Here is a 22,918-nt window from a genome sequence, read left to right as displayed (position 1 = left end):
GGCAGTTAACGCACTGAAAATTATGTTTTATTGTTGGCCCGTATGACGTCATTCTTGCTCATAACACGTCACTGTGGCGCAAAATTTGAAAGTTTTTAAATACGTCTTGCATTTTTTTGTTAAAAAAACATCTTTTGGGGGTGTGATGTAGCTGAGTGAGATACTGAATTCTAGTTCTTTCAAATTACACGAAGTTGTATTTTCTCTTCATGGCTCCTTTAAAACTGATTACAAAACATGCTTCCCTCTAGACCCTGTCACGGCTTTCTTCAACACTTGTTGCATGTCCCGATCTCTGTCTAAAATTACACGCAACAGTTACAAGCGTGTACTGGTTACGCATAGCCAGTAAACAGTCAGTAGAAAGAATCACGCTCCCCTCCTGTCTAACGACGGCGATAGTTGGAAGCGAAACTTTCTCTTGAGCGACTCCTTGGTTGTCGTTTGAGCTTTGACTTTGACTCGCGCGCACTTTGGACGTTTGATCGCAGCGGCTTTGACTTTGACCTTTCTTCGTTTTATTTCGCACGAAGACAGCGTCGCGTTCAACCGTCGTCGTCAATAGACGGAGGTGTAGATGATTTCCGGAATGGCTCAATCGGATAGACGTCGGCTTCACAACGCGAGGAACCGAGGTTCGATTCCCACACCACGGGAAGCTTTCTAGTATTTCTTCACTACCCACGATCACCATCATCGTCAGGGAAAGTTGGCTTTCCTGCAGGGCGTATTGGTGTACAACGGCATCAAAGAGGGCACGAAAGCTGCGCTTCGAAATCATGTCAAAGGCGTTTCTCCGTGCTGGCAATGCATCGCATAGAACAAAGTTTTTTTTTTCTTTCACGCACTGCTTTTCGATGCTATCCTGTGTCATCACCCTGCCAACCACAAAGGCCTGATTATAAACTCACGGCAGAAAAGAAACATTGTTGAGTTTTATTTTCGCTAGTTGCTACCACAAACTAAGGAGTGCAGATTCTCTAACCCGTTTCCTGCTTGCAGTGCTTGCTCTGCTTGCAATGATAAATGGTATACTGCCGTTTAGTCAACGCACACTCGAGCGCAATGAACGTGGTCACATCAAGCTTACGGCATCGTGAAGTGAATCCTTGTCGAACAATACGCGCTTCCTTTGCATTCTAAACAACACGCCACTCTTTGGTAAACCAAAAACGTTTTCAAATTGTTGCCTGTATTTCTCCGGCGTATTTCTCCGGAACTCTGTCGACCGGAAGCAGACAGACTTGAGCCTAGGCTTGAGAAGGCCATTTGCCAAATACAACTGCATGCATTTTACCACCGACGGGTGCCACCGTTCTTCGCGAACATGCAAAATAGCGGGGAATGAACGATTACAAGCTGTCGACCTCAAGCACTCATCTCTGAGGCAGCCACGGAAATTCCCTTTCACATCGGGACATCTTGTGCGAGCGAATTAATGGTTTGCCCAGCGTGGAATGTTTTTATGGTGGCACAATTCATCATTTGTATGTCGTTTTCCGGCATTCACATTCTTCCCGCGTACTATTTTTTTTAAATTTTGACCAGTGGGACAGACTGGGGGGTTTACATGACCAAAGGCCTCGCTGCCCTAGCTTCCATGGAGTGCTTTTTAGGCAAATAATGCAATGCTTTTGCCATACCCACATTTAAAGGTACTCTGCAGAGCTGCTGACAAACGCTTTCACTCCTGCTTTCCTGTCTTGCCTGGAAACACTGCGACAGCTGCAATTACCGCCCGCACAGAGCGGCAGTACCCGGCAGATACGCCCTCCGTTTTCTGCTTTGCACTGTGTCGCAATTTTTTAAGTGGCTTTCGAATGCGTTTTTTTTTTTTTTTGCGCGACTGAAGCCGGCCAATAGCGGCGACATCGCTCGAATGACGTCATTTCACCGCGCAAAAAACGCCGAAACCAGCAAAGGGACGTGAAATTTTGAGCGAGTTTCTGAGCTATCTGATGGGCGTATTTCATTAATACTTAGCGGAAGTACTTTAGGGCTCCTTCTCTAAGCACCGCAGGCGCTTATTGACAATGTTCCGAAAGCATTCCAGATATATAAAAAAAGTTGTCAAAAGTGTTACAGGTCCCCTTTAAGAGCAGTCACCCAGAAAGTTTCCCATAAGGCGAAACTCCTGCACGCCCGAGGGCGGCACGTTGACCGCGCCCTTTGCTTTTCTCTATCACTTTCGCCCGCTTCTTGTTACGACCGGTCTCTTCCCGGATTCCTGGAAATCGATTCGCATCCACCGTCGGTTCTGCCGCCATTTGAGACAGAGCCTTCGCGCCTCGCCGCCTCCTGACTCGGCAAGCAGACTCGCAAGCGCTTCAGCTAAGGATGGACGGTGTGCAAAGAGAACCAATTTAGCCGAGAACGCGATTGGAGCCGCTCGGTGAGAAACGACCTCAGAGAAGGAACAGTATACTATCGCGATTGTCCGCACATACATATATCGCTGTACGGAGCTTCACAATGGCACCACGTCCGGAAGCAGCAACGCAGAGGACGGAGTAAAACAATGACATACGCGGGAGCTTCGCGCCGGCCGTTTCCGTGGAGTTACGATACCGACTGTTTGTGAGCTACACCGCGTAGCAATCGGACCATGAGGAATGAACTGCAACGCGACCGGGGAAATTGTTCGAAACGCACCAGAAGCGCACGCCTGTGCAGAGGGGCGAATCTGCATTTCAAGTGTGGATGAAATGTGTTTCCGGGCCCCCGTGGGGAACGTAAACCAAAATTTTCGCGAAAATTGATAAAACGGAACCTCTTTCCCAGGCGCAATTAAGGTTCCCCACAAAGCTGTCCCGACCACGCTTTAATTTAAATGCGTACGGGGCCGTTGGACCGCACGAGGGAGAATTTTCATATAACGCTCATTAATGTTTAATCCCGATGATCCTTCCAGCGGGGGGCCGGCTTTAAAGGCATCGAATCCCGTTTTATTCCCGTCCTCTGTTTTATGCGCTTAAATCGCCCTTTACTATTTAGTGAAGGACGATGTATCAATGTGCCCCTTACTTGCTCCTTTAAGGAAAATGTGCAGGTGTCGGGGCATGGAGAGCAAGAAAGAATGGTTAGAATGTTGCGACTTTGAGCTACTTAGCCTCCATATTTTAGTGCGGTGTTAGGAGGGGGTTTTATCTCAACCGCCTGCGAAGCGCGCGAGGTTTAAAATTTTCCGCGTATCTGCTCCTTTCGTATGGTCTTTAGTCGACATTTGCCAAGTAAATGTCTCCCTTTGCTTTCTCATGCTGTTCCTCTTCCGTCGCGCTCCTCCCAAGGTAAACACGCTAGAGGTTTGTTCAACTTAATTTAAATTTACCGCGTTCCACTTATTCAGGCCGGGTGCCTCGATGCCAGCGCTGCCATACGGCGGAGACACGCGTGAACCAAGGCGTACTACTTGAACTTTTATAGAACCACGCTGCCCTACTCCACGTGCGCTCCATGCAGAATTTGGAACGTATCTAGTGGAACCTTTCATAACTGTTGCCGCTTGATTTCTTAAAATGCCGCCAGAAGCTACACTGGCGCGGGTGACAGCAGGTGAGGGAGTGAACTTTTTTTCGGCAGTAGATGTAGTATTTCATTTCGCAAAGATCAAGCATTCATAAATCTTTTTATAAAGGAGCACCGTAAATAACACTTATGTATTGATTTTCTGCTTTATATTTGCATAATGTCTTGTTCTTGTTCACCAATGTTGAAAAGTGTGAACATTGACACCTGACTTTGATGTTTAGATTCGGTGTGAGTGTGAAGTTGAAGTTGAAGTTTATTTTCACATGTTTTAAAAGTGCGTACAAGTAGTAATACAGAAGAAGGAGGTCCTGTAGTTAAAAAAACTGTCGGGGGGACCTCCTTTGAGAAGGTGCGTAAAAGAACAGCGTTAGAGTAGGCAACAAGATAACTATACATCAAAAGAAGATGAGCAAGAACAGGCAGAAAGCAATACATATATGTATATATATACACATACGCACACATATATGCATCCATTTGTAGCAATAAAAACAAATGCACATTGAAAAGTGTAAAAAATAGAGTGTAAAGAGCAGTGTAAAAATAGAGTTACAATGAAAACGCGTTTATACATTACGGTAGATAATAGAAAACATTTCAATTGGTTTTGGAATAAATGGGGAGAGTGAATTGATGTAAGGGGGGTGGGTAGTTCATTCCATATTGAAATGGCTGGGAATACGGCAGTCTGTTTGCCGTAGTTAGAGCGAACTTTCGGCAGAATTAGGTTATTGTGTACTGAAAAGCGGGTGCTGCTGGGGTTAAAAAGTAACGACTGGTCGATCTATTTGTGCATCAATTCATTATTTCTTGCGCGAAGGAGAAAAATGCACATTTTTATTTCATATTCAAAAAGAAGGGGTAGGATTCGAAGGTCAAAATATAAAAGTGGAGCACTCTCTCTCTCTCTGAGACTATAAAAAGATTATGATATTAGACGTAAGATATCAGGCATATTGATAAGATATGAGACTATTGCGCAGCTTCTCTTTCACTTGGCCGGGTGGCTGAATAGAGTCACAGACAGACAGACAGACAGACAGACAGACAGACAGACAGACAGACAGACAGACAGACAGACAGACAGACAGACAGACAGACAGACAGACAGACAGACAGACAGACAGACAGACAGACAGACCCGAATTTCTGCGTTTAAGTAGCCCGAGAAAGACTACCGTCTTTAAAAAGCCGTTTTCGCGGCGCCGCTTGTGATCTCGGGCCTCTCTCGTGATGTCGGCCGTCTAACGAACGCCTTAGCATTAACGCAATCCCTGCGTGCCGCTTACTATCACGCAAGTCAGCAGTACTCGTTCTGGCGTGCCTGGTAGCCGTGCAACGAATGATTGAACGGCGCTCCGTAGAGCCACGCTGCGCGCCGACGAATTCCAATAACGCGTTCTTCGCGGGAGCGATTTGTTAAGAAGTTTTGTCCCTGCCGCAGAAATAACAAACATTTTCTCTCTCTCTCTCTCTCTCTCTCTCTCTCTCTCTCTCTCTCTCTCTCTCTCTCTCTCTCTCTCTCTCTCTCTCTCTCTCTCTCTCGCAGAGTGGAGTACATAAGAGAAAGCAGAAGAAAACACGATGCGGATGTGCTCGCAGCGTTCGTGTGCAATACAAAAACGCGCTGACTCTACACAATTTCCGTCTTCTCGTGACGGAAGAGTTCCCGGCATTTATTAAAAGTTCGCCCAGAGCGCAGTACGGCGGATACTAATGAGAAACGCGGTAGCGAGAGGTTTCCCCTGCGAAGAGGGGCTCCAGCTTGTACGGCAAAGTGCAGCCGCGTCAGCCCCCGAGCTCAATTTGAAACGTGGGGGCGGCAGAACCGTGTTTTTTTTTTTTTTACGTCCTTCGACGATCTTTTTTCTTCCGTTTTCGCGCCCTTAGCCTCGCGGTTCCTTCGCATACGTTTCTGCCTTCACTTGCAGCTGCCGGCTGGAATTCTCGTCGGCCCCTTTGTCGGACTAAGTGCTGGGTTCCGGGCCGCTTCTCCCAAGTCGAAAGCGAGCGACGCGAGGAAACTAACAACTTGGCGAAGAGTGGGCACTCTGAAGACGCACCACAAAGGCAGAGGGTCCACGTTCACTCTAAAAAATGCTCTCTGTGCTTGCATAAGTATGTTTGTCAATATTCTCTTTTTTTTTGCGTTTCTCGTACAGTTTGTACGCAAAGTTTGTACGCTACGTAAATGCAAGTACAGCAGAAGCCCCCTTCAGCTGTCAGGGAGACCTTCTTAACTATTCCGCTTCTTCTGGCTTTTATGTGTGTTTTAAGTTTTTTGCTATGCGAGCTAAATCAGTGAATCTCTCTGCAGCAGGACGCCTTGGCTCCATCATTATTTGAACGATATAACTAAACAAAATTTATTCTGTATTGCGTCTTTCTCCTGTTTTGTTCGTTGTTTCCCTGCTACTTATGCCCTGTGGCAAAATGACGCAATAAAAAAAACTACCCCTCTGTCCAAACTACACCGATAGGGGAACGCGAAGCTGACCAAAATCAAGGCCAACACCAAGCGAATCAACACAGAAGCTATTGGTTGACGCAGGAGAGAGCAATTTAGTATGACATAAGGCTTTGCGCTCTTTATATGAACACTTCACTTTTTATCGGGACGGTTTACTGCACTGTTGGTGTTGGTGGTGGTGGTGGTGGTGGTCGTGGTCGTGGTTGTGGGGGATCAGGCGGGGTTAGCCTGGCTGGATATGCCGGCAATTGCTCCGCCCAAGCTCCCCCTAATTAGCCAATGGTAGTGTCCTTCCACCACGAGTTCGCCAGTTCCGTCTCCTGAAGGAAGCTTAGGAGAAGGCGCGACACGTCTCTGCGCAGCTTCCAATGTCCCCTTGGAAAGACGATGTGGTCCAGAGTACTGTGTGGGGCTGCCACTTTTCGAATCGCCGAGAGCATTGCAGTCCGCTCGACATCATGCTCTGGGCAACACATTACGTAGTGGTGTACATCCCCTGTCACTGCACATGACGAACACTGAGGCGATCGCACGAGGCCCACCTTGAATAGCCATGCTGTGGTCTTCGCTGAGCCCGTTCGGATTGTTGCCTCCGATCTTGTAAGTCTCTTTGTTACACAATGCTGGTGATAGGAATTTCCCAAGGACTTGAAATGTTCGGCCAATGTTCGCCTGCGATTGCGCTCTCTAGCGCATTACTTGTACAGCCATTCCTTGGCTTTCCCTAGCGTTCAACCATCGTCGTCTTTAAACGAGGGGTGCATTTCCTGTCCAATTTTGCACGTCTATGCATCGCTTTCCAAACCCAAACTGCTTGAACTATGCCGGAATGGCGCATAGAAGATTAGAGAAGTGGGCATTCATTCATCACACTCATTCGTGATTTTCATTCATAATTCATGATTTTCCTGTGATGAAGGCGCACAAATGTTAACTGCCTGCTTAAAGTATGGCAGGGTGGTTATTCACATCTACTTGTATCGTGTAGCTGTTAGGTTATGCCAAATCAGGCAATAAAGAAAAAAAGGTACCGCAATGGCACAATCGGATAAACGTCGGCTTCATAACGCGAGGGACTCAGGGTTGATTTGGACCACGGGAAGCGTTTTAAATTTTACTCACTTCACCCACGATTGCCATAATCACCACAGAAAGTTGTATTTTGTGCAGTGCGTTTTGTGTGCACTACAGACGCTATCAGCGAGACACGGGAAGCTTCGCTTTAACAAAAGATATCGGTGCCGTTCCAATCTGTTAAGGATGGCTAGCGAAGCTGGGCGCAGTCCAAGGTGTGGGCGAAAGAGAACACGTTTGTTTGCAATTCGCGATTAAGCTGATTTCTAGTGATTGGTTGAATTAAACTTTGAGGGAATATAGTTTTATTCTAGCGTGACAGGCATTGGGTTGTCCGTGTCCCTCCCGTAAAAGCCCTTGTAGGTGCAGCAGACTGGAACTACACAGTATTCACCACTTCCCTGTCAACTGTGTAATTTTGAGAAGCAAATGAAACTCGGCGTAATGTTGCAGCCGTCTCAGTGGCTACTTCTCAAATCATGTGTACCTGAATAGTTCGAATTAAACAAGAGTTCCAGTCGGTTTCTGTAACCACACTCCCTCCGTATTCGGCTGGGTATTGACAGCAGTTAGTAATTCACCGTATTTGCAATTTCACTGTCGTCTAACTAATTATGACAAGTAAATAGAACTCAGCGTAACGCTACAGTCGTGCTAGTGGCCAATTTCAGTACATTTTTTAAGGTACCTAAATTATATTGATAAAGAGTATTCACCTGAAAGGTGACTTTGCCGCAATATGATGATGATGATCATCATCATCATCAGCCTGCTTAGGTCCACTGCAGGACGAAAGCCAACGCCGAAGAACAGCTTCGGCTGATTCACAGGGCTGAGACGGCTGGACGCTCCAACGGGGTCCTGGACTGAGGAAACCGACCACTTGGCTCTTTTTCTTTAATAAAGTTTACTCTCTCTCTCTCTCTCTCTCTCTCTCTCTCTCTCTCTCTCTATTGGCCTTCCCCTTATTTCTGGACCCATCTTCTGGTACCCACTCTGTTACCCTAATTGTCCACCGGTTGTCGGTTCGTCTCACTACATGGCCAGCCAAAATCCATTTCTTTTTCTTTATTTGAACTATCATATCTTCTACTCTAGTTTCTTCTCTCATCCAGGTAGCTCGTGTCTTGTCCGTGAGTGTTATTCCTAACATTATTCGTTCCCCGGCCCGTTGAGCCAACCTAAGTGCTTTCTAGTTGTTTAGTAAGACGCCGCGTTTCAGCTCCGTAGGTCATAACCGGAAGTATGCATTGGTTGTAGATTTGTAGATTTTTTCTTTTGAGTGAAAGAGGCAGCTTACTTTTCATTACTTGGGAGTGCCTGCTGAGGGCTCCCCAACTCGTACCTATTCTGCGCCGCATTTCTCCCTCCTGGCTGGGGTCAGCACAAACCATCGGCCCGAGGTAGTTAATATTCCCTTACATCTTCTAGCGTTTCGTTTCCTAAGCTGCGGAGGACTTTTTTGGCGTGCTTATTCCTCAATACTTTAGATTTATTCATATCTATTTTTAGCCCCACGGCCGTGCTTTCTGATTGTAGTTCTTCAAGCATTGTTTGCATGTGTTCTGCAGTCTCTCTCAGCAAGACTACGTGGTCCGCAAACCTCAATTGGCTCAAGAATTCCTCGTTTATCCTTAATCGTATGTTTTCCCAGTCAGGCTTTCTAAATGCCCCCTCCAGACAGACATGCTGTGAATAGTTCTGGCGAGATAGTATCTCCCTGTCTTACTCCCTTTCGGATCGGAAATTTGCCGCTTTGCTTGAAGAGGGTTATCCTGCCCGTGCATTCTTTATATATGTCTCCTTGAAGTCTTATTTAAGATTCATAATTTTTGTTGACGTGACTGTTTCAGCTGTTGTAAAAATTTTCGGATACTAGCCATAGATGAACACTTCGCTGTGAAATATTCAGTGCCCGCCCAGTGTGGGAAGGAGGACGATCGGTGAAGCTAGGCGCAGTCCAATATGACCAGTGTGTAGCGAATATGGCCAATGTATAAAACATGAACAGTGGGTCCATATAGTGTTCACCGTGCCACGCCGTACAGATACACAAGCGGATGAACGGATGGACGTACAGATTTGTGAAAGTAGTCTCCGAAGAAATCTTGCGCAGTAAAAGCGTTGATTGCGGCTCAGCGTATAGTGTCACATACCGTATTTCTGCACGTATAACCCGTCTCTGCATATAATACGCAACCCCCCCCCCTTTCAGTCCGCCGGAAAAGAAAAAAATCGTCGCATGTTGCCGGCACATTTGATACAGGAAAAGCTGCACCAAAGCTACCGCTCAAGCAACTCATCCCGTACTATATAGACAGAAAAAGCGTATATTTAGCAAGTAGAATGCACTGACTGCAAGGCGAAAGTCATAATTTACTAATAAAATTCAGTTCTTATAGTGCGCTCGACTTTTTTTTATATTCCTTGTATGTTTTGCGCAATCGTTTCCTGGAAAGCTAAGTCAGTGTTACTGCGTGTGCGCTTCACGGTACAACGCGCGTTGCCGTGAAGCTGCACTATAGAAAAAACCCCGCGTATTATTCGCACCCCTACTTTTCAAATGAAATTTTCGCATTTTGGGTGCGGGTTATACGCGCGAAAATAGGGGAACTCACGATATGTCTGCTGCACAAGGGATTTCCTGACGAGGCTGTTCCCTCCCCTCCATTCTAGACATCTGCTATGCTCAACATGCACTCTTGGCATATGTATGGACGTGACCATCAAGGTTCCCTTTTCCTGTATTCGCTTTTTTATTCCCAAACTTCCTCCGCGTTTCAAAAGTTTCTGCTCTTTCCTTTCCTGGCTCACTTATGCCAGCGTGGAAACTTGGGTCTATAACGTCCCCCGCGAGGCCTCGCACTTACTTCCGCCGCCCGAGGGCATCACTGCTCCACAAAGTTGTCCCGTTTTTTCCCATTTCCTCTTGCCGTTTTTCTCAACACGTGGCCAGGCAGGCGGTCGTAACCGTAAATCTGCCGGACGCTTTCTGCGCCCGCTAATCGATGACTTGGAGGCTGCCCTCGGTGGCAGGGAGGCAATTTGTTCAAACTGGCCCCGCCATTTCGATAACGCGCCCGCCACGTCCAGAGACTCCGCCGAGCCGTGGGCCGTCTTGATCGAAATGAAGTCGCCGAAATTTCGCTCTAGCGGCTGGCAAAAGGTGATAACGCGACATTGCGCTAAATATGGCACCGTGACTGCCGTACCTATTTTTTTTCTGTGTGCGTTAGAGCACTAAAGAGGTGTTTTTATGCAAACGTTGCGCACTGCGTATATGAGCGCTTACGATGTACAACAGTAACTACTCGGTGGGACGTCGTTATCTCTGATTATGTCGAATCAGAAAAGATACCCAGTTTACAGGATTTTTTTACTAATCAGAGAGTACGGAAGGCGGTGAAACCGACACCCGGGTTGTCCTTAAAGCCGTGAGCAAGTAATGATAGGAGCAGTAGCATTCCCTAAGGGGATTATTAGCAACGAGTATGTTGATTAGTGTTTTAGGAACGCTGGGAAGCATGTTCCCAAACACTTGAGCCCAAGTGATTTTTGGCAGCGCTAGCAGGGAATGCCGCGGGCCCACAATGCTGCCGCCGACACTGCGCGCCGCCTCTCTCCCTTATGTCACTTGACCGGAGGTGAAGAGGTGGAAAAGAACCAATGAGGAGAAGCTTCTATCACAGAGGAAAGCACGGAACGAAAACGCGCTCGTGCGCTGCGGCGGAGTGCCTAAAGCCAGCACGGATGCCCGAAAAAGCCAATGGAGGAGTCGGCGTGTAATAGGTGCAGAGTACAGGAGTGTACATCCAACACCCACTCGATAATTCAACCCTTCAAGTCAAGTCCAGTTGAAGTTTATTCATCAAAAGCAAACGGTTACAAAGAAAGTGGTCTTCCACGCAACGAAGACCACCACGCTATATCGGAATTTCATGATTACAGTTGGTTGCCGTCTATTACAGCGTTTGCCGCAGTTTGCGATAGCTAAGCCATCCGAGATTCCCGGAAACTAAAACTAGCTAAATCTGGCCGATACGTTGATATTTGTCCTTGAGCGGAAGGCCTGGTGTACAAGCCTTGACGCGTGCCGTAGCAGTCGATACCATCATGTACGAAGCTCAAGCTTGCAAGTTCAACCAATCATTCTCCCGTACGCGTCAAATCCTGTACCGAGTCCCTTTCTGCACAACTAGCGGGCTATCATGTAGGCGCACCTTGATCGTCAAGCTTTAATCCACCATCCCTCTCCCACCTTCTCCGGGCACCATTATTCAAGAACAAATAAAGCAGTCAGCCTTGCAACAAACCCTCAACTTCGAAGGAACTCAACTCGTTGCTTGAGGCACTCTACAACCTCCTCAGTCCGCTGCGGTCCGCACAATACCCTCGTAGCGATGCCCACCCGCCACTGAATCAAGTACATCTCATTCAATGGCTCGGAAATCTCTGTCCACACGCACCAATAAAGTCCACACTCTCACCTAGGCCAAGCGAGCCTATTACAGTGTAATCGTTATGGCTTGCATGGCAGCCCGTTTATGGGCGGGGCATCCCTACCTGCCGGTTGACAAGGTCGGCTAGCGCAGGCAGATCTGCCTGCTCTGATGCAGCGAATACCACGCGGGCGCTTGAAAGTACAGTAGACACTCGATAAACGGAACTTCAAGGGACCGGAACAATTAGTTCCGTCTACTGAGAGAGATGTTCTAAGATGCAAATTTATGTGCGTACACACTTATAAGGGCATTTCATGGAACTCTAACCACTAGAAAGTGACTGTAGCTGATAGTTTTCAGAAAGCAAGAAAACTACAAGAAGCGTAGGCACAGCATTCACAAAGTTGATTTGGCAACAATGAGGCGCTGTGCACTACAAAATGCGTCAATTATTTTTGTTTGAGTCCTTGCACCTGCATCTTCACGGAGGCTAGAGGCGTCAACTTCGCGAGTGCTTACGAGCCACCGAATTTAGAAGACGGCAACGTGGTAATGAAGGACGAATAGCACAACGATGGCACGAACGAGGCAACAGGAGGTGAGCCCTTAGCCTCGGCGTCTAGAATCGAGAGCGAACGACTGGAACAAGACTGGAACATTCGTTGCGCTAACACGGTAACCACTTACGAGACGAGGCTTACGAGGCCAACAAGGCTAAAAAAGCATGGAGGAAGAAAAAAAAAAAAAAACAAGAACGAAACAGCCGGAACCGTAAAAAGCTGATTCTCATGCCAGTGGATTTCACAAGAAGTTCCTTTTCTGGTTCCGTTTACACGGTGATGCGGAAATTTGAGGTCCGATTACCGAGAGTTTGTTTACGTTATCTGAATACAAAACCAACCAAATTCCAGGCGACTGTTCCGTTTAAGCGGCAATTCCGTTTCAGCGATTTCCGTTTATCGAGCTTCTACTGTAGCTTCTTGGGAAAAAAAATGTTCTCGCAGCAATCTCTGTCTAGAGTGCTGTCTCGCCGACCAACAGTTGCATGTTCACCACGTCCAATAAACGTTTTTCCTCCTCCCCTCCTTCCGAGTTCCTAGCCGCCGAATTCCTTGCCGCAAAGCAATCGCGGCAGCCGCTGAGGTCCGGAGTGAGTAAGTCGGCGAAGGAGGGTTTCTTTAAGCGTTGGATGTTCATTTTCGGCAGGTGATGCGATCAAAAGATCCCTTTTTTTAGTGGCCGTGACGGGCGGGAGGCTGCTTACTACGTATGGGTATTTTGTAAGGTCAGCTGGGATGCGCCGTGCTGCGAACTGCGATTCACCTTGTAGGAACCAGAGTGCAGAGTTTCCGCAGTCTCAAAAGGGCAGTTTACTGTCGACTGAGGAGATTGTCGGAGGGGCGTCTGTCGTTGACGTTGAAGTCAATGACGTTGGTGCATAACTCCCGTGGCTGCGTTATACTGCCTTTAGTTCTACTGTGAATTAGGACGGCTCCGAGATCAGATATCAGATGTTGCGTGGCCGAATTGGCATACGGAACATCACTTCGCCTTCCAGGGGGGTTTCTCACTGACAGTAAAGGTGCAGACGAACAGGCAAGCACGTTCTGCGCCCTGCTATTGCGGGACATCTTGAGCATGCCACGCGTGTGCCTGCGCGTCCACCAGCAGCACGGCCTGTTCACATACACGGTGATCAGGCCGTGTGATCCCCGTGAACCGACCGTGGACGCCGTAATCAAAGCGTACGGCTTCGTGTGGCACAGGAAGCCGTACAACGCCCACTCCGGCACCCGTATGTTGGGCCGTTCAACTAGTTAAAATGTGGAGGCAAGCACATTACGACCCGCAGGGATAGCCGCCCCGGTATAGTTTTACTTGACGGCATAAAACCAGCACACGTGTACGACGGCATCGAAGTACTTGCATCACTTTAAGCTCCATCACCCCAAGGATCCCCAGCAGACCACATATTACCATCCCAACAAGTCCTTAAAAGGCACACGCGGAGTGGACGGCATGCAAGACATCCGGAACGCTTGAACTTATGAGCGATAGCGCGTGGTCCGTGTGCGCTCATTGTTCGCACACTCGCTAGAGAATGGGGAGGGAGGGGTACCGCTGCAACGCAAAGCGGCGCTTTAAGGTGTAGTGCCAAGAGAGTATGCGCGCGGAACAATTCAAGTTATCTTCGGGAAGGATTCCGCTTATAAATGTTCAGTTATTGCTTGGGACGACCGTTGGTCCCTCTCATAGCTCGGCTGAGAAGCGTGTTCCAATACCAAAGCCTGCCGTCTCTAAGCTTTCTCTTCACTCGCGGATGCGGGTGAAATGATGATCGAGCCATTAAGGTGAAACCAGGTGAAGATCACAGTATGTGATGAATTACACTTTACGGGCTCACGCGTCACTTTTCCCAAAAGTCAATGCTTCTGGCGTAAGAAGTTTGAGTTCACCGTAAGATATTGCGTAACACAGTGGGAAGAAGGAACCTAACGCGCTTGCGTTGGATCATATGTTTCGAACATGGCGTACACGTTCGGTGTGATAGGAACATTTCCTTCGAGAGTGCGCAGGGTACTCACTGACAGCATCAAACGTGGATGATAGGAAAAATGACAGAGTACGAGCACCGGGTTCTCTTTTGGCATTATGTCGTTTAGTTACACTTTTTGCAGCTTCGCCTACGTTGAAGCACAGATCATGCCGCGCTGATTTCTTGTAGTGTCGTGGTAGGGATAAACACTAAGAAAGCAACGAAGGCATCTTAAGAGAATGCTGCCGTTATTAATAAGCGAAAACACACCGCTAGACAACTCTCACCTGTAGACATACACTTGTATTCTTGGTGCCTCCGTATACGGTAGCACAGGCGTTACATTGAGAAATTCAGGAAATTGTATACGCGAGCTTGTATTGATCATCACACATTCATTGTGGTTAACTTTGTCATCTGGTTCGAAGCGGAGGTGCATTAAACCAGGATGTGTCCGCTTGCACCTCAATTTGAGCTGATGATCCGTAATCGAACGCATAGTGCATCATTGATAATAACTCAACAACATGGCCGGAGCTGCCTAAATGAAAATTGTACGTGTAAGCATTTCAATAGGTTGTAATACTTTCATCGTGCAAATTTGAATCACTGGTCGAAATGTTTAGTGTTTGCCTTTCTTTGTTTGGTGGAACTCGATTTCTGTAGATTATATATGGTTACATGAGACAACGTTCAGAATGTACCATGGCGCCATGTGTTGTTTTTTTTTCTTATCCAAACCTAAAAATATCGGAGTACATTTAATTATCAGATTTTTCTTAAGAACGCGTCAATGTAAAAAAACCCAGAGCCCTTCCGCATTGTGAAGAGGGAAGCCCAGCGACGCTGGCGCTCTTCTGGAATTCGCTATGTGGGGGTTTAGATTTATTGGGGATTTGTTACGTTGAATAATAAGAACAGTGGCACAATCACTATCTTTACGCCACAGACTAGAGATACACACGATTAGTGGGTATATACAAGGGCGTTTTATTACAAGGCGGCTATGCCAATCACAGCGCAGGCTCTAGTGTGCCGCACAGGTGCCCACCGTAGAGCGCGCGGCATTGCACGTTTCCAGGTGGGAGAGAGACACCACGGATGGCGAGGAGTATACACTATCGGAAAAGATGTGGCGGAGGTAGAAAGGAGTATACATTGGGATCTACTCATATTCCCTCCGTAGATGCCCACGCTTGACCAAGCAAGAGAATGTTGGAAAGCCAGCTAACAATGACCAAGCTTAGTCATTCTACCAAAGTCGACTTCCCCTCTAAGTAAAAACGCATTGCTGGAAAACGGTTTCTAGGGGCAATACAGGCCGCCTGATATGAAAGTATGGAGGCCTTCGGAAATCTGCATCTGTATGCGTCACTGTAGGAGCCATATCGGAGCCACTGAGGCTCTGAGTAAAGCGCCTGCACCACCACGTGAATCTCGGGGATTAGACATATGCAGCTTGGCTGTAAAAGTTTTCTCAAGTTCTCCGCTTTGTCAGAAAAAGCCGATCTGACCCCATCCACATAAAACGCTGATGTGATTTTAAAAGTTCCTTACAAAGCAATGCCGGGGTACATCTCTGCTCCACGCACTCTTCGAAGCTCCGGTTGTTGTACGCAATATCAGTACGAATGCCCCAAACTATCGCACATCAATGCTCAGCTCATGGACGATGGAGTCCTCCCTTTACACGAACTGATTCATGCTTCCTTCTTCCTCCTCCCTTCCCCGTGTGTTGCAGGAGGGCATCGGGCCAGCGCGGCGGCGGGCGATGCCTCCCTGAGCTCAGTCCATGGGCCGCCGCCTGCTCTGCGCCTGGCTCCTCCTGGCCGGCCAGCTGGCGGCCTGGCCGGCCGCACGTCCTGCCTCGTCCGCCGGCCCGACGGCACCGCGCTGGTCCGACGCCGTGCTGGGCCTGGTCCGCCGCGGCCGGAACGCGTCGGCCGCTCTGCAGCTCGTGCACGAGTCGCGCTCGTGGGCAGCGTGCGCGCGCGTCTCGCTGGCGCCGCTGGGCGTGCGGCCCAACGCGCGGCCCGAGGCCACGCAGGCGCCGCTGCTGGCACGCCAGGCACAAGTGGCCGTGCGCACTGCCAACCTGCTCACCTCGCTGTCGGCGCGGCTGCAGAACGACACCGAGCTGGTGTACGGCGAGGACCTGTACTACACGCTGGCGCGCATGAACGTGCTCAGCGAGGAGGGCGTGCTGGGCAGCGGCCTGCTCGTACTGCCGCGGGGCCGCGAGGCTCCCGTGCTGAGCGTGTTCGCGTACGCGGCGCCCTCCGGAGGGCTGGCCTTCCACCGGAACTACTCGTACGAGGCCGACTCGGTGGACCAGTGCGCGTGGTTCGCCCGGCTGGCGGGCGCCAACTACACGGCGTGGCTGCTCCGCCGCTACGGGACCAGTGTGCTGGACGTGGCCAGTGGGCTGCAGGTGGCCGCCCGCGACGGCGTCTGGACGGCGCCCTACTTCGACTGCGCCGTCACCGACACCTGGGTGGCCACCTTCGCGCTGCCCTTCCTCGGAGTGCGCCGGGACAACTCGCTCGTATTCAGGTACGTATTCGGGCAGCCTTCCATTTCTCGGGGACGAAGCCTTGAGATGCCTCACTTAGCTGCACTCAGTGTACTATTTCTGCACTCATGCTACCCGATTGTAGCTCCTCAACCTCACGTGGCCACGAAGCCACACGCCTGGACTATATACGACGAACGTTGGGCAAGCGTGTACAACTTCACTACAGTCCCAAAGCAACTTTCCCAAAGTCCAAAATACATACTGCCCAAGTCCAAAGTTCAACCCTGCTTGGAGGATGTATTTCATTGTCAGCATCACTAACTGCGTGCACTGCCAATCTAGATTTTGCGTATTCTGAGAGGTCCGTTACGTGGGCAAAGACATCCCATTGATATGTGGTGTATGATTTATGTACCCTATGTGTAAAGTTGGCTTTCCTGCAGTGTGATTCACTCGGACTTCAACAGTATCAGTGAGGCATAGAAAGTTTTGCTAAAAAAAACAAACGAAATGCAGTCTTGAAATGCAGACTCCAACCGCCACTCTACAGGGAATATATATTTGTCTTTCTTCTCTCAGTGACCAAGCAAAACAGCTTACACTATTTTGTTCACCTTGAACGAAGTTACGATAAAAATGAATAGCTTACACTGTTTTTTCGACCTCAGTTTCTTCGACAAGTACCCTTCTGATGCTAAATTTATTAGAAAAAAAAAAGAAAAAAAATACATCAGACAGAATTATTTTCGTAATAATTCGCCAATTGAACCAAAAATGGTCAACCAACAAGACTTTTTATAGCCGCAACTTTAGGTCATCTTTAATCGTAGGCCGTCAGCCAAACACATTAAAGCAAAACCCGCCCAATCCTGCAAAAGATAGAAAATGGTAAATATGGAAATGTTCATGCCAGTCATAATTTAATCACAGTTTCCACTTTACTCGCTTTTCCTGACTGCTATTGCATTCTGGTTCAGTTGCGGTCTGGCGGCAGGCGACATCGGCAAGGAATCAAAACAATATTTTCCTCTCCGTCATAGCTTCACACTCAGACACTATGATATTTTACATTTAGATGCAACAGTCTAATAATTAGGGCTGCAGCAGGAAGGAATACTTTATTTATTATTTATTTATTCCATCCACAAATAGGCCTAGGCAGGGTTTACACGAGGTGTACAATTTCGGGAAGGATGATGCGTTCGATGGTTGATTTGAAATTGGCTGCATTGGAGTGGCGCATGGCGTCTATGAGAAGATCGATCCACTGTATGGGAGTTTGAACAAAGAAAGAATGAAGATGCGCATAAATATGGGCATGCGGCGGGTAAGCTGCCTTCGGGTGATTGATACATCAGTGGCGGAGATCATGCGTAATGGCAGCTACCGAGCTATGAGTAATAGAATTTGTGGTTGTAGTTATAGAATTTATAGTTATAGTATAGTTATGGTTATCGAATTATGGTTATAGAGTTATGGTTATATAGTTATGTTTATATGGTTAAAGAGTTATGGTTATATAGCTATGTTTATATGGTTAAAGAGTTATGGTTTTAAAGTTACAGTATGGTTATAGAGTTAGAGAATAGAGTTACAGAATTTATGATAGAATTTATATGCGGGCAATTTTACGTCTTGTTTCAAGATTTGGTAGGTTAGGTTCAGATTTAGGTTCTGTTACACTGGTGTGCTATGAGTAGTCGTAAAAATGAGCCTGCCGTTCCGATTATGGAAGGATTCAATGCATTTTGAAATGTTAGAATGATGGGGTCCCAAGTTGCACATGCGCGCACCAGTTTGGGCCATACAATATAGGCTAGCATTTTAACATGGACTGGGGTGAGTCTGAGACTACGACATAAGTAACCGAGGCCACAGTTAGCTTCGTCAGTTATCTGTGTTATGTGAATGGACCAAGAAAGTTGTGAGAATAGGTAATGCCCAAGTACTTCAATGAAGAAAAGAATGATATAAGTGACAAATAGTTGTGATGTGATGAAGGTTTGTGATATATGGGACAGGTAGAGTAAAGGAAGTGCACTGGGGATTTTTGATGGGTATATCTACCGACGATGGAAAGATATTAGCGATGTTTTTTTTAACGTTTCAGGTAATTGGACATTTCTCGCACCAATCAGTAATCAATTAGATGTTACTGAAGCATATGCGCATCGTGCTCACTATTGAGAGGACGGTAAATGGCACAATTGTCAGCAAAAGCCTTACGTAGAGGAAATGTTAGGTGGCAGATCAGTAATATAAATAAGAAATATAAAAGGGCCAAGAACGGCGTCCTGTGGAACTCCGTGACATAGGCGAGGGAAAATTGTTAGTTTGAACGAACCGATTTCTGTTGCTTCAGAAGGATTGAACCAGGCGAGAAATACGTTAAGTTTTAAGCACGAAAGTTTTCGAAAGAGCCATTTATGAGGAACTTTATTGAAAGCTTCTTTCAAATTCAAGAGATCAGGAATCAACAGGTAGATTAATATCAACACTGAACTGATATCGCTAAAAATAGTGACAACTGAGTGTAACGTGGCATGCCTTCGAAAAAGCCGCGTTGATTGGGGTGAAAGAAATGATGATGGGTTAAAAACTTTAATGCGGGAGAATGCATTGGGTGCTTCATTATCTTATAACACGTAGGTGGTCTTTTCATTAAAGATAAGCGGGCGATTGCTTCTCTTGGCAACACTGAAAACCGCCAAGACAGTGCCCGCCGTGTCTTAGCATGCGTTTTCATCTCGCTGAAAATATTAATAAAAAATTACTCCCCCCTCCCCTCGCGGGAACCCCTGTGTAGATTCGAAGCATAGGCGGTTCCGTTGTTGTTTCCGTTAGGTTGATTCTCCGATCGCGTGAAACGTGCCGTGAACCCCCTGCCGCGGCTATGACGCAACGTGGCGCGGCTATGACGCAACACAATTCAGCGCAATCCACTTTAATCCAATCCAATCCAATCCAATCCAAGCCAAGCCAACCCAAGCCAATCGAATGCAATCCAATGCCCCTCGCGAGAGAGTGTTCGCTATCGGAGAGGAGAGGGGGTGAGCGGCGGAGAGCTCCAGCTCGCGCGGCGAGGAGAATGGGGGAGGGGTGTGGACGGACAACGACAACGCCGTATGGAGGGACAAGGCGAGTGAATGAGATGCCGTCGCATCTAAAACAACAGGCCCGGCGTCCGTAGTATATGCCGTTATCACCCGAATCTCGGCCGTGACGTGAACAGATATGAATAATCGCAGTGCCATTGTGGCGTGATGCTCTACTTGCCCTTGAGAACTCCGCTCCACCACCGAAGATTGGAGTCGTGGTTGCGAAAGAAAACGGCACGACGCACAAAATGCCTACGTTGCAGCGCAGTTGCCTGCGAACACGGATGTCGACACAAATGCACCCGCACCTTGCCCACGGCAGGGTTGTTCTGTGCAAAAACCAAATAATGCTTCCGAAAAAAATTCCATTCACGCCCACGTCGATTGAGATAAAACGGTAGCGTAGCAGTGAGTGTACAGTAAAGCCCGCTTATATTGAACAGCGCGAGGCTTTTAAAATAGTTCGATATAGCAAAAATTCGATATAGAAAGTAAAGCAAAAAAACTTACATGAGAGAAATCCTGCCGATGGAGTCACGAGCTAACGCTGAGCACTTACCACCCCGCAGTTTACCATTGATACGTCACTTTCTCGGAAAGAAAACATTCATTTATTTGGGCGGAAGAACTGCGTGAGTGTAGCCACCTGGTTCTTGGAGCGCAACGCGTTGCTGGTGACTGTTTGCTTCACGGTATCTAAACAGTCGACAAGCACAAGACCGCTGCCCTTAATGGCGCTGCAGTATCGACGTAGGAGGGCCACGGCAGCGACGGCTTTGCTCGTGCTCGGAAGAGGTACACATTTCTCGGCGCCTTTGACAGAGCGGAGACAAGCTTGGATACAACCGAATAATGGCGAACCCAGCGAACCGAGCAAGTGCGGGCAGCGAGTGGCGCGGACTTTAAGATCAGTGACACCGCATCCCGCAGCGCCCAATGTGGCGCTTTCAGCACCAACGGCATGCATGCGTGGAGCTGGTCCGCTATGTCACGGCCGTTTTTGAAGCGCTCGACATGGGCGCTCGAGCTCGCGCGGGAGTCGCAAGCGACACCGCTGCGCCCCGGTCTATTGCGGGAAAGCCTACTGAGTGCCTAAGGAGAGCGAAAAATCCGGTGCGGGAAAGTTCGAGATATCCATTGTGAGGAAAATCGCGTTCGATATAAAACGTTTAAAACGCACGTAATTTTTATCAAAATTATACGAGGGTTCGATATAGGTAATAATTCGATATGTCCGTGTTCGATATAAGCGGGCTTTACTGTATTGTTAGCTAGGAGACTAGCGCGATCTATCGGCAAGTGGTCTGAGAGCTGAGCGATCAGTGGCTGATACCAAGGCACGGCAGCTGGCAACCAGCTGATTTGTGCCGACGACTTCACACGTGTCTTGCGACAGGTAGGCTGTAGGACGCTGCGGGAGACAGTAGTTGCCGTTGAGTTAATGAGCTGTTGCTTCCCGCACAAACGCTGCGCACAACAGCGCTACTACGGCGCTCACTCTGCAGCCTTTGAGCCGCAACCAACTTGGACGCGGTCGTAAGGAACTTGGGGTTTGAATTTCAGCGCAAGGTTGTTACACCGATTAACAGAACACGCACTCCCTTCGTGTAATCAACGTTAGTGCGGCACACCCTACGTTATGGAATCACTTCAACGTGCCTTGTACCAGAAAAGAAATCGCGTGAAACGTGTAGGGAACGCGTATGACTATTATGTTTTATGATTATTATTATGTTTTATTGGCCAATCTTGGTCAATCTCTCTAAGTGGTATTCTTGGGGCTTCGCTGTCGCAACGACCTTTACTCCATCATTGTTGCTGTAAGTGGGAGCTTTTATTTTATTGCAAGTGTTAATTATTGCCCCATCATGCGTTGTATCAGTAGCTTATTGACGTAGTTTGAATAAGTCAAGGATATAAGGCGCGTTCGTAGCATTTGATTCTGTCTCGGTTTTGTGGCGCAGTGGGAAGAGCACCATGTACCTCGCGTTCCGCCCACAGGGTCGTGGGATCGAAACCGGGCGCCACTAACTATTATTTTTTTTATAGTGTAGGGGGAGGGGTGTGGACAACGCCGTATGGAGGGACAAGGCGACTGAATGAGATGCAGTCGCATCTAAAACAGAAACTGCGTCATGGGCATCCTGTAGACTTGTAGGTGTGGAAGATTTTCTTTCGGTCATGAGTACGGTCCGTACATGCGAAGCCGGGTTAGCAACAAAGACCGCCAGGCACGGGCATGGCGTTTACACACATTGTTGCTGGCATGAGCGCCACGCCAGTGAATACAACCTATAGTGGTGACACATATATAGGTCGATAGTTTGTAGGAGATGGTGATAAACCTAATGTTTGAACTGGAGTAACAAAACACATACAGAGCCTACGGAATATCATATATGATTTGGCTCGGGGTGACTAAGTCCGCTTAGAGCTCAGTTGAAATATCGGCTTGGCGCCTGTTTCTTTTTATTCTTTTCTTGATATTAAAATTCCGGTGGTGGGGTGCGTGTTCTGTTCTGCCGAATTCACGTGTGTTTATTGGCGGAGTCATATTTCACCATCCACAACAAATAACTTGAACAGCTGCGAAATCGTAATGTGAAGCACACTGAAAACTTCTCCTATAGAGAACAAATAACACGTGCGGTTCGACGGACCGACAGATGGCAGGACCGCGTGGACACTGCACTCAATTAACAACGACATCCGCATGCGGCAGACACCCGCATCAACTGCCGATTCCACCTTCGGAGGGCAAACCTGTCACCATGAGCAAGCCCCTACCAAAGAACGGCGCCCCAAGCACAGGAAAAAACTTACATTGACATTGACATAAATACCCCAGAAAGTGGAAGGGAAAATAGCCCCGCCTGTAGCGTAGTGGTTATCGCACCAGACCGGTATTCTGGAGGTCGTGGGTTCGGATCCCACCTGGCGGGCATTTTTTCTGCACTTTCTTTCTGTTCAAATTCTCTATCTGTTTCTATGACCTACTACATCCTTCCCTTTGCTTTCCGAGGTTTCCTTGACTGCCAACCCTTATTTGTGTCCTATATATATATATATATATATATATATATATATATATATATATATATATATATATATATATATATATATATATATATAGTGTGATTATCGAACCTAACTTCGTTAAAGCCCCATCTCCTCAAAAAAACGGCCGCGTGTCGGCTGGCATTTTTAAACTTAAGACATAAGTTCCACATGTATAGCATAAATGCTGTGTGTGGG

The 22,918-nt window shown here is 47.7% G+C and overlaps 1 protein-coding gene across 1 annotated transcript in view; it reads left to right on the top strand.

Moving 5' to 3' along the window:
• Smog (G-protein coupled receptor 158 smog) overlaps positions 1-22,918 on the top strand; it is a 394,223-nt gene that overhangs the window by 109,418 nt on the left and 261,887 nt on the right. The window contains exon 2 of the mRNA XM_077707544.1: positions 15,792-16,603. Within this exon, the coding sequence (XP_077563670.1) occupies positions 15,843-16,603 (761 nt within the window). The 5' untranslated portion in view covers positions 15,792-15,842. The remainder of the gene's footprint in view (positions 1-15,791; positions 16,604-22,918) is intronic.

This window comes from Haemaphysalis longicornis, unplaced genomic scaffold (assembly GCF_048455015.1).
Source record: "Haemaphysalis longicornis isolate Haplotype H1 unplaced genomic scaffold, Haemaphysalis longicornis Haplotype H1 scaffold_4, whole genome shotgun sequence".
NCBI classification, from domain to species: Eukaryota; Metazoa; Arthropoda; class Arachnida; order Ixodida; family Ixodidae; genus Haemaphysalis; species Haemaphysalis longicornis.
Note: the sequence above shows the minus strand (reverse complement) of the source record. Positions and strands in the feature narration are given on the sequence as shown.